General features: G+C 36.7%; 1 protein-coding gene across 1 annotated transcript; it reads left to right on the top strand.

The window, feature by feature from the left end:
• Positions 1 to 1057: 1057 nt before the first annotated feature.
• Positions 1058 to 8136, top strand: rnf114 (ring finger protein 114). The gene is made up of 6 exons (XM_015379291.1): positions 1058 to 1277; positions 1806 to 1956; positions 2085 to 2191; positions 7080 to 7194; positions 7299 to 7406; positions 7498 to 8136. The coding sequence occupies exons 1-6, from the start codon at positions 1141 to 1143 to the stop codon at positions 7561 to 7563; spliced, it is 684 nt and encodes a 227-aa protein (XP_015234777.1). The 5' UTR covers positions 1058 to 1140; the 3' UTR covers positions 7564 to 8136.
• Positions 8137 to 12065: the final 3929 nt, after the last annotated feature.

The following is a 12065-nucleotide window of genomic DNA, read 5'->3' on the forward strand; positions in this document are numbered from 1 at the left end:
TTGTTTGAGTCCAATATTTGTAAGGGCTGACAGAAGTAAATCAGATTATTTAGTGCCACTATTTTAAGGATTAATAAAACTCCTTGGCCACTTTTATATTCTCTCACACAATGTTGGTATTTGCTCCCATTAATAATAACATGTATTTACACTTGGGGTAAGGAAAACAGTAAGTGTTCAATAAAGATGAGTGTTGCACATATGAGTAATAACCGCTTACAAACTAAATCTAATATGCTGTACAGAAGAGGACTAGGGCCACTGAAAAAAAAAGTTAACTGATTTTTAAATATTATTTCAGTTTAATATGGGGGGGGGTTGAATTCTGCCTTCAATCTTAGAATTCTGACTTTAATCTCAGATTTTTGGATCTTAATGTAGGGGCACCATGAAGGAAGAGATGCGGGAGCACTTAGCTTCACTGACAAAGATGTGAGTTGTTTGGGAGGGCCAGTGACACATTGATGGAAAGTGACTGAATTAGGCGACTTTTTACGTCCCGAAGGGGTCCCCGTGATGCTATTTCATTAATGGAAGAGCAGATGGTGATTAAAACAAGAAAGCTGGGTTAGTTTCTAAAACAGCCTGATGCTAACATGTTTGTTAGCTCTCAGAAAAAAGTCAGAATTCTGAGATTAAAGGCAGAATTCTGAAATTAAAAGATGAATTCTGAGAAAAAAAGTCAGAATTCTGAAATTAAAGGCAGAATTTCTGAGATTAAAAGCAGAATTCTGAAATTAAAAGCAGAATTCTGAGAAAAAAGTCAGAATTCTGGGAAAAAAGTCAGAATTCTGAAATTAAAAGCAGAATTCTGAAATCAAAAGTAGAATTCTGAAATGAAAGGCAAAATTATGAGAAAAAAATTCAGACTTCTGAGATTTGAGAATTCTGAGAAAAAAATCAGAATTCTGACTTTTTTCTAATATTCTACTGAAATAAAATTTAAAAATCAGTTAACTTTTTTCATTTTTTCAGTCGCCCTAATCCTCTTCCGTAGTTCTGACAGCTGGACCAACAATCTGCTGGACGCTGATGTTTTCCTATCCGAGCTTGAAGCTCCGCCCCCCGCTCTTAAAAAAGAACCCAAACCTGGTGACGTTTTGTTACAGTGGTGTTGCTGGGACTGGGTGAAGAAAAGAAATGGCGATGCTCGGAGGTTTTAGCTCCGCGCAGCCCAAGAAGAGTGTATCTGAAGAGAGCAGCGACGTGTCGGATTATGTCTGTCCGGTTTGCCTGGAAATTTTCGACATCCCTCTAACAACACAATGCGGTCATACGTGAGTATTCTGCTCTATTTTTCTATCTCCCTCCCCCCACATCCAACCTCTATAACAACGGTGCAACGACACCACTTTAAAACAATGAGAGGTAACGTTAAAGATATTGTTGGAGTCCAAAGAGCTGGGTATGTGTGTTACAGCTTTTTATCGAGACTCTGCTGTTCTAATTTATTAAGATAATTATGTGGCAAACTCCATTATAGCTTGCTGAATCAGTTTCAGTTTTGTTTACATCAAAAAGAGGGGCTCAGTTGGGAATTGTAGTCTTTTTTTCATATGGTAGTGCATGCCAGAACGTCAGTAAAGACTACAACTCCCGTCGGCTTCTTAAGCTCGGGACTTTCCTTAAAAAAAAAAAAAAAAAACGAATGACTCTGCTATCTGTTAGCAAAGAATGATAATTTTTTATATATATATTATTTTTTTTTTTAAGTACAATTTGCCGCTTAAGTAGGAAATCCTGAATATTTCTGTTTTTGTCTCTCTGACTGCTCCATTGTCATGTTTTCTTCTATTTAATGGTAGTTTCTGCCAGAGCTGTTTGCAAGAATGTCTGCGTCCACAGAAGCCAGTGTGTGCTGTGTGTAGGACAACTCTGAACCACTGGACTAAAGCTGCTGATATAGAGGCCGCCATCCACAATACAATTGCAGCTTGCAAGGGATGTGGTGTTCAGGTATGATTATTTAGAAATCCAATTGAACACACTGTTGCTGGCTTTAAATGAATGGCTATAATATTGTATAGTGCCACCAAAACTGTATTGTTTTATAACAAAGTGCTATGCTGTTGTTTCCTCCAAAGGTTGGTCTTTCTCAAATGAGAAGCCATACAGCCGCGTGTTCAAAATACCAGGACTACATTGAGGAAGGTGTTAGAAGCACTGCCCAAAATCAGCCAGCCATCATCAGGTAAGAAATAAGCTTCCCAGTATCTTTCCTGCAAGTAGCTGGAAATTAATTAATGAAAACTTTGGTGGAAGTAAACCCTGCATCAAAAAATGTGCACAAGCGACCTTCCAAATCCCTCAAATCGTAGGTCCTACCTCCTGTTTTAAGCTCCCATAGGGCCGGTTATACTCCCGCAGCAGGGTGTTGCAGTGAGCATGTCGCAGGTATGACGCAGACATTTTTGATTTATACTCAATATTGAAGCGCGGTCTGCGCTATGTTTATTCCACGCCACAACACAAGAGGGGAAAATCACGAACTAGCTGTGGGTCTAGATACGGCCGAGGCGGTGAGGAAATGGGGGCAAGTTTGTCCTACAAAGGAGGGACATGAGGGCGAAAAAGAGCGGGGATCCAGGTGGAAAAAGGGTCCCAGCATTCTCGCGCACCTCATTCGTCTAGCGAGTCCAACTTCACGAGTCGTTTTCCACAATGGCGGTCATACAAACAACAAGCCGGTAAGGTACCAAACAGGAGATACGTATGAGTAGAGCGGATGTAGATTTGACCAATCAGAGGGCTCCTGTCCGCAGCACTGTCTGCAGTCACCTACAATTTGGCAGAGGTGCAGCAGAGTGTCTGCGCAGGGGGCGGGTACGTCTCTGCGTTCACCGCAACACCTATGCAGATGACCTAGTTTTGAAGTATAAATCAGCTTCATCTCTTCACCCTTTTCAGGATCAAGGGCAGTAAGACCACCATCCAGGGTTGCAAAGGAACTCAGGACTGTCGTGCCAAGTCTGAAAAACCTTTAGCCCTAAGGATGTTTTTATTAGACAGACACACAGATTAATGATGCTTCTTAAGCTGGGACCAATGTCTTCTGGAAAGGAAATACACATAGTAAAAGTTGAACATGAAACAAATGGCTGAAGTCCATAAAAAAAATTAAAAACCCAGATGGTGTGCAGATTTGCAAAAAATAATGTAAATAATTTTGTGAAAATCCATGTGGTGGGATGTGTGTGTATGTTGTCATCCAAAGGATTGTGGGCAACCCTACAGTTCCTAAATCGGCTTCTCCTTATTAACTGCCTGCACTATTCATATAGCACCTATCATTGAAGTGTTGAGATTAAAACCCTGCTTTGGGAAGATAAAGGGAGTTTTTTTTTATTTAAGCAGATTTAGCATTTAATTTGGACTTCAATGTCAGAATCTGGAGGAAACGTGGAGAGTTACAATTTGCATATATCTTGACCTACAGTGTGAAGTTTCCTCATTTGGTGGTAATGCTGGTTTGCGCTGTCATTTATGGGTGTCTGTCCACTTAGTTTAATCAAAGCCCGTATGGATTTCTACCAAGATGTGTTCTGACAAACTTTATGAAAAACATTAACAAATCTTCCAGCAATATTTTCCTCCTGCCTAGGCTGCCAAAGGTACCAATGTCTGCTTTAATGACTCCATTATTACCAAAAGGGGTTAACTGGTCAGTGACTCGGAGAATAGATTGAGTATTGCAAAAAGAAAGACATAAGATCCCTAGAACCAGCAATCTAAATAAAGTAAAGGCCACAACTAAAGCAACCAAGGGCTTCTTTACATGAACCAAAGGCTGATTATTTCTAGGCAATGTTGCTCTGATGCACTATTTATGGTTTATGGACTTAGTGGATTACATTTCTGCCCTAAAACAAATTTAATTGTGTTTACATCATTCTAATTGTCTGAGAAGCTGAATTTAACAGAAATAAGCTTTTATAATATGTCTACAGACATTTAGTGTCTCCTTGCTATGTGTGCTGAGAACAGTACTCATGAGGAATAGTAACTGATACCACAGCTGTGTCAAAGGGAAGTACAGCAGAACACACAGAGCTGCACTAGATATCTACACCCTTGGACCATAAAGACATCTCTGCTTTCAAAGAGCTGTTATTTTAAGGGTAAATGAAAGGAGGGGGGCAAAACTTTTGGTTGTTGAGTTTGTGTGAAGTACTTAAAGCATTGACAAGGATTAAAAAATAAATAAAAGCTGGTATTGTTACTTTTTTATTTTTTCCAAAGTTAGTTTCTGAGTTTCATGAATAAAAAACAAAACAGTATTTATAACTCACAATTTTGTTAATTGGAAACATTTATGTATCTTCTTAGTCTCACAGTTTTATCATTATATGTTATTTGAACATTAAAATACCTCATTTAAAGTTAAGTTTCATAGCTATTGTTTTTTTTTTTTAACTATGAGATTGTAGACTTTAGGCAGGGATTGTTTTGCAATCAAATGATATTTCGGTGATATTTTGAATATAGAATAGAATTCAACTTTATTGTCTTTACACTGTTACAAGTACAAAGCAACAAAATGTGGTTTGCATCTATCCAGAAGTGATATACAGGATATAAATATCTATTTACATGTGCACAAAGACTATATATGTATTGACTATAAATGGTATATATAAACAGAGAGTAATTGTAAGAGGCTTTAAAATAAACTACATACAGATTATACAGGAAAGTTGGCATATGTTAAAGCACCCATTATGTCCAAATTGAAAGTCCTAAAGGTGAAAGAAGAAAGTACTGGCATTGGACTGACCTGCCCTTAACAAAGGGGAATTCAGAGCCAGAGTTCTTGACTAACTGGTATTTTTGCTTATACTAAAACATTTAGGGAATGAAGAATGTAACAAGAAGAATTCAGGAATGCTTTCTTTTCTTTGTGCAATGAATGTATCCTATCTATTAACAGCTTTCATAAAGTAACACAACACTCATTAAGATGATTCATTCCTTTTTCTTCTAAAATTCAAGCCAGCAAAAGCAAATTATGAGATGTAAACGAAAAGTGAAAGTAAATTTTACTGCTCAAGAGATTGTTTTTTCCTTTTGAGGTTGTATAAAACACTGCTAGTTTTAGGTCATCTTCAGAAGCACCTTGGCCCATGTGTGTGCAGGCCATCAACTTTAGGGCTTATAGTTAGCTGCTAATCTTATTGTATTCTGTGTATTAATTGTGTTTGGACAGAAAACAGTTTGAATTTTTGAATACAGAGAGTTGTTAATTTGCCATTCATTTTTAATGGTGAATAAAAGTCCAATCACCTTAAAGCCAAGAAGGTAAACCAAAGTAGCACATTTCATACATGAGGCAAATGGAGGGAAGGAATAATGGCAGCACTAAAACCAAATATATTCACAAATGTAAGTGAAATGTTATTATTTATATAAAGGGCCTCTACTAGGTCTAGAGAAGTAAAGAGTTTGATTGTAAAACATTTTCTAGATGTGGTTAAGCATGGAAAAAGAAAGTGATGTGTGAAATGTGGCTGGGCAATATGGCCTTAAAAAGGAAATCATATTTTTTTTTAATATATATTTTAATTTGATTTAATTTTTTTTTTAAAGATTTTTGTTTTGTATTTGTGGCTGGGCAGTTCATCTCCGGGGTCTAAGGTTTTAATCATGTTAATAAACCCGTCCACAGTATAAATGGGCACCATGTCTTTGCCAATGTACAAAATAGCTCCCTGGTGATTGTTCTCCACTGGGTCCCTTTCCTGTCATATATAGTCTCTTGTGCAAAAGATTCAGCAACAGTTGGCTGTTTTTAGCTGAGGTGTGTTGGCCAGGGCAATTTTTCATATTTCATACCTTTGTTTTAGGTCTTGAAAAAAGGTTTGTGGTGCTGCTGTCTGTAACAGCAAAGGCCTTTAGGCAAAGGTTGCACAGTAGCGTATAATGTCGCTTACCGTTTCGTGTGACGCTGTCCCTTGCCCCACTGTAATGTGAAAGTAAGGCTATGAAAGCTACGGGGAGAACAAAAATGCATCGCTACACAAAAACACAAATTACTTATTTTTTTTTAAATTACCTGCAACAAAAAAATGCAGATTAAGTAATTCAATTGTTTTTCTTTTTTTTTTAGCCCAGGCCTAGTGTTAAAAAATGTTTGTATCTCCTTTCCTTTTATTCATTCCTTCCTATCATTGCTTATCACCTTCCCTTTGGCTTCTGTTTCTCTCCTGCATCTGTTCTCCCTGTTTTTATTTTGCTCTTTCTTTTATCGCTTTTCTGTCTCTTTTTTAAATTCCTTACTTTCTTGAGTTCTTCTTTTCCCAGAATGTCCTGCCTTTTCCATTGTTTCCTTTCTTTTATCCTTCTTTATGTCCATTCAGGTGTCCTTCAACCCTTCTTCTGATGTGGCCCTCTCTTCTTGTGTCTGTCCTTCCTACATTAATGATGTCCATTCCTTCATGTATTCTTTTTTTCCCCTGTTCCTCATTTTCTACCCTTTATACCTCTCGATCATCCTGTCTTTCCTTACTTAGTGTCAGTTTTTGTGTTTTTCATACCTTTTGTTCCTTATCCTCCATTTTGTGTTTTTGGGACCCTCCCATCCCAGTGTCCCTTTTTTTTAATTCCTGATTTTTCACTTTCTTCAGTTCTTTCTTGTATCTTTTCATCACTTTCTATTGGCCTTTCATCCTTCCTTCTTCATTATTAAACTTTCTTTCGTTTTAATATTCTGTTATTCTGGGTGTTCTTCCCGGTATTGTTTCTTCTTCCTTGTGTTACTCATTCCAGTCTGTCAGTTGATGTGGTTTATACATGTGCTATGAATAAAGTTGAACTTGTCTGGAAGGGTTCTTATGAATATATTTTTAAAATGGACAAAATGGATTAGAAATCAGGAAATTTGTCTGGATTTTTTATTTATTTACACAAATCACTAAGAATACTATTTATTCTGAACAATAAATCTCTTTTTTCCTGACTGTTTTCTTGGCCTCTAAAAGTTTCTTAGTTTAACAAATAAACTGTAATATACTAACTTGATTTGATTGATTGTAACAATGGAACAAACCACCAATAACATAAATATTTTTGTTCCTGTTCCTCAGTTCGGTGCCGAATCGCTTCACCTTCTCCTGTCCCTACTGCAACTACCAGAACCTCGATCAAGACGGTCTAGTTGAACATTGCACTTCCCAACATGCACGAGATACACGCCAAGTGGTGAGAAATCCATACAGCCCTGAAGATCTTTTATTTTGTTTAGCTTTTTTTTGTCATGACTAATCCAATTTTAATGATTGCTTAATTCCTCTTGCTCCTGTAAGGTGTGTCCCATCTGTGCCTCAATGCCTTGGGGAGATCCCAACTACAGGAGTGCTGACTTTTTCCAGCACCTGAAGATCAGACACACTTTCTCCTATGATACTTTTGTTGTAAGTGAAACATGAGTATACTTTTTATTTTATTTTGAAAAACAACCACTTAGTTGATATTGTTTTCTCTTTAATTTGTTGTGTTCTGTAGGATTACGCCACAGATGAGCACACAATGATTCAGGAGGCTTTACAACGTTCCCTTATGGACAAGTGAAGTGTGAGCAACAAGGTAGCAGCAGAAAGAAGAGGAATGCAACCAAGAGAGCAGGGGATTCTCTTGGAAAGACAAAAAAAACAACAAAAAAACAAACACTGTATCATTAATTAACCTGTTCAGAGGATGGTTGTACTTAATTGCAATGGATAACTATTATTTTAAGGGGATATTGGGTCACATTTTCAAAATCTTAATAACTTGGAATAAAAGAAGTAATGGATTATGATTGAAACACGTTGTACTGTTTGATTTAGGACCGATGCAGTGTTTCCATCCTGATAATCTCTTATCTTCCGCTCTGCTAATTATGTGTTCTTGGTAGTTAGTTTTGCATCTCTTTAATTATGTTTTAGTCACTTATTTAGTAATGACTGTGTGTCATACAACCAAAAACTTCCAAAGTTGTTAAAAAAAAAAAATAATAGGTTTGTCAATACTTGATGTTATGAGAGGTTTTGACCACTAGGTGGCTAGATATCACCAGAAAATGACAAACTTTCTGAAAGTTGTCAGGCTTTAGTAATAAATAATATCTTGGCCAAGAATGGCTAAGCTTTCTGCATTGACAGATAAAAAAAGGGATCCATATGAATCTGCTGTTTATAGTTCAAATGTGTTTTTTTTTTTTGTTTGTTTTTTCTAAGATGTGAATAGAAAATGTTGATAGGGTCAGAGCAAGAGATGGCAGGTCGCTTTATTGTAAGGTTTCACCCTTTGTGTCTTTGTGCCTTCTTGTAAATCCTATTTCTGACTTCCAAAATTAACAGGGCTAATCTAGATCGTCATGGGAATAAAGAGATGCAAAAAGGTCTGCATCAATTGGTTATGTGCATCATTTCTCCTGTTTGTAGCTTTTATTTGCCACTGGGGGGCACCAGAGCACTACCTATCCCTGAGTTCTAGTCGTGATAGTGCTAGATCATCCTAGATTTCATTAGTGTTTTTCACAAGCTTTCCTTTTAAGTGCATTATACAGAAATGTCACAGATATAAAGAAAAATAGGTTTTAGTGAACTAATCTAGTCATAGCTGAAACTGTAATTACAACTTACAAGATTAAAATTACATGGTGGTGAGATAATATAAGTTTATATGTAAGGTGCTGTGATATGTTGCCTGGATAGAAACCTTCGACGACCCAGAATCCTCGGCTTTTTGTATCTCCTCAAAGTTCTTGTTCTTGATATCGACGCCAACCAAATATTGCTTGCATGCAGGGAAAAGAAAAGAACAAAAGCTGGTTTGAGTTTCTTTTTTATTCTTGTTTTTTGAATTAGTTTTGAAAATCTTCGATCAACCACTAAGTAAAACAAATCTTGAAGCAATGCATTTCTCCCTAAGCTACAGACGAATAAATATTCTTACAGCAGATTAAGTAGCCCTCATACAGAACCTCTTTTTGTTTCTAATCTAGTCTTTGATCTCTATTGTGCCTGTTGTGAACCTTGTGTGTCCCCCTCTGAGGCTGTGATGCGTCTGAAATTTTCTGTGTTTCCAATGTGTATTAACTTTTTTTTTTTCATTTTCTAAATGTATCTCATTCTCTTTTATCAGCCCTTCTGTTTGGAAGTGCTCAATTCTGAGAAATTAAAGCTATAATTATTTAAACCTTGGACTCAAATATCCAGTGCAGTGATTTATACCTGTATGCAGAAGCGATATTTACAATCTGTGCTTTACTCTTTACAGTGCTTAACAAAACAAAGCTCTTGAGATATTCCCCATTTTATCCGATTGAAACCACAAACTTCTATTTTCCTCTGGTTTTATGTGACAGACTAGCACAGAGTCCTGAATCAAAACTTTTTAGAATTACCATTTGGAAATGTCTTTATTAGTTTTGTCTAAAACATACCATCTATACTCGAATAATCTATACCCAATATTCTTTGTAAACTTGTTCAGGCTTTATAAACTTAGATTTTTAAGTCTTCCTACAAACATTAATTTAGATCGGGATTATAACAGGGCCACAATAACCAATAAATATGCTTAGCGTTAAGTTTTTACTGTTCAGTTTGTGTAGCAGGGGTGATTATGATGATCAGGCTACGCCTTATAGTCTCTAGTCTTCAGTTTCATCTAACGGGTTTTCTTTTAGGACTAACTAGTATTTTAGTATTTAGTATAGAAAAAGACAATTAGGAGAAATTTATTGATATAATTACTTTGTCTTTGGCGCTCAGACCTCGGCAGGAAACATAGCACTGAAATTTGATACATATGCATAACTTTAATACAGGTTGAGAGAACCTGTCCATGATGAGCAAGCATGAAGCGACAGTGGAGAGGAAAAACTCCCCATTGGGAAGAGTCCGGGAGGAATGACACTCTGATGAAGCTTTAGCTACGAAGGTGGAGGAGGGGCTGGAGGTGGGTTGAAACGGTGTCATCTGAATGAAGTCGCACAGGAGCAGATGGTTGCGTATCAGAGGCCTTTGAAGATGAACTTTGGGTGCCGTAAGCTTTCGTGGAGGTGTGGTTCAAAGCTGATTGGCTGTGTCGCAGGTGGATAAAGGAAAGCAATGAGTTTCTTCAGTTGAACTACTGCCTAGGCTCTATTTAAAGCAGTCAGTAAAGAGAGCTAGTTCTACATCATGATGCTGCTATCATTATGTTTGACTTAGGTGATTGTATATTAGTGGGTTGTGCATTTATTTTTGTGAACCCCAAAAAGTGTTTTACTTGTGAGCTGGTAAGCTCAGTTCGGAGTAAGATGTGCTTCATGATGCACTCACAATAAGTACACACTGGATAATCTAGAGTAACAGACTAAAAGGAACTGAGTAGAAAATGCATCAAACATTTTTTCTGGAGGCTGATATTGGTAAAGCCCTATCTTATTGTTACATCACACTTGTGTGTTTTGAAGTTTTAGGTTATAATAATGCAATGTATGGAAAGGTTCAAAGGTTTGTTTTTTTATTCCCACTGTGTGTTTATGAGAAAAAGGATCTAGATAAATAGTTGGGCGATTTTTTTAACATCAGGATTAACATAGAAACCATTTTAACCAAGATAAAATAGCAGAAATCGGAGCTTTCTACAAACCTTTGTTTTATTTTTAAAAAATGAGGACATCATACGAATAACGATCTTGCAACATGTCTTTGAATGTGACAACTTTCTGATGAAATCCGGGTTCTTTAGTGTACATTGTCCACAGGGAGTGAAACGTCTCACATCTCTTTCCTTTAGAGATTCTTGTTGCTCTAATCACTGCAGCTTAATAATAGTACAGTTTTATTGCTCTACAAAGAACCTTATAAACCTTATGTTTTCTTATCCCCCCCCTGCTCCTATCAGTTTTTTTTGCTCCTGGCAGATAGGAGTGATGTTAGCTGTGAGAGAACTAACGAGATACTCCAGTGCTTCTGGGCAGGAAGGAAGTCGCATTGAAAAACATGGCAGAAAGAAGACTTTCTTGTCTGTTGGGTGGTGGCGCCTAAGAGGGAGAGAGAGCTAAAGGTGGGGAGAGAGAAAAGAAGGAAAAAGCAGAGGGGGGAAAGGAAGAGAAGGGAAAACATTAAATAAAAATTTCATAAAGTTCACTCTGTTGTTTCTTTGATGCGAGCAATAGATGGTGGAGTCTGCAGGCTCTATGGAGGCAGCAATTAATGCTACATGTGCCTGAAGGGATGGCACTGGATTGTTTTGGAATTAGGATACCACGCTATTTTTTTATAAAGACACTTCTCCTCATTTTTGTTTTCTCTGTACTGTGAACATTTGTATCAATGTCTCCTCTGATTGAGGGATTGTTAAAAAAAAATCAGCAGGTTTAGTTCCTGTGACTGGTCATGGTAAACAAATGCTTTATGTTGTTTTAGTTTAACAAAATGTCTCAACAGTTATTATTACAGCTAAGAGGAGGCGCTGTTCTAGTCAGAACAAAATGATGACGTTGTAATTTGTGTATTAGTGTACTTTTACCCTATTTGGAAAGATGAACCTGATAGTTTTAGTCAGATATTTACAGAGACACATTACTGCCAGGTATTTATAATAAATGTTCGTGTATTTACAGTAATTATTCTCTTTTGTGTTTGATTGATCATACAGACTATTGTAAACACATTTTTATGAAGGGAGTTTATTTTAGCAACAGATTTCAATCTAATCTATGTCAGTATTCCGATCTAGGATCAAAACACAGGCTCTGGATATCAAGCAATGTTTTTTTTTTAGTTCTCATTCTAAAATTTCTCCACTCACTTCACCAGAAAAAAACAAAAACAAACACACACACAAAAAAAAAACACAGATCCATTTTAGAAAATCTGTAATATAGAGTCATATTCACTTACACATAAACTAACTGAATCCTAAGTATAATGCAATGTTACTAAGATAATGTTATTATTCCAATTGGTAAAATGTTTTCCTATCTAATGAGAGATTATTGTTTGGATTGAGTTTTTGACATTTTAAAAAATTCTCTCTAATAATTAGATTAATATCTCTTAATTAGGGGAGTCGGGCCTAGAGGTTAGGGCATA

Source organism: Cyprinodon variegatus, unplaced genomic scaffold (genome assembly GCF_000732505.1).
Source record: "Cyprinodon variegatus isolate N-32 unplaced genomic scaffold, C_variegatus-1.0 Scaffold188, whole genome shotgun sequence".
NCBI classification, from domain to species: domain Eukaryota; kingdom Metazoa; phylum Chordata; class Actinopteri; order Cyprinodontiformes; family Cyprinodontidae; genus Cyprinodon; species Cyprinodon variegatus.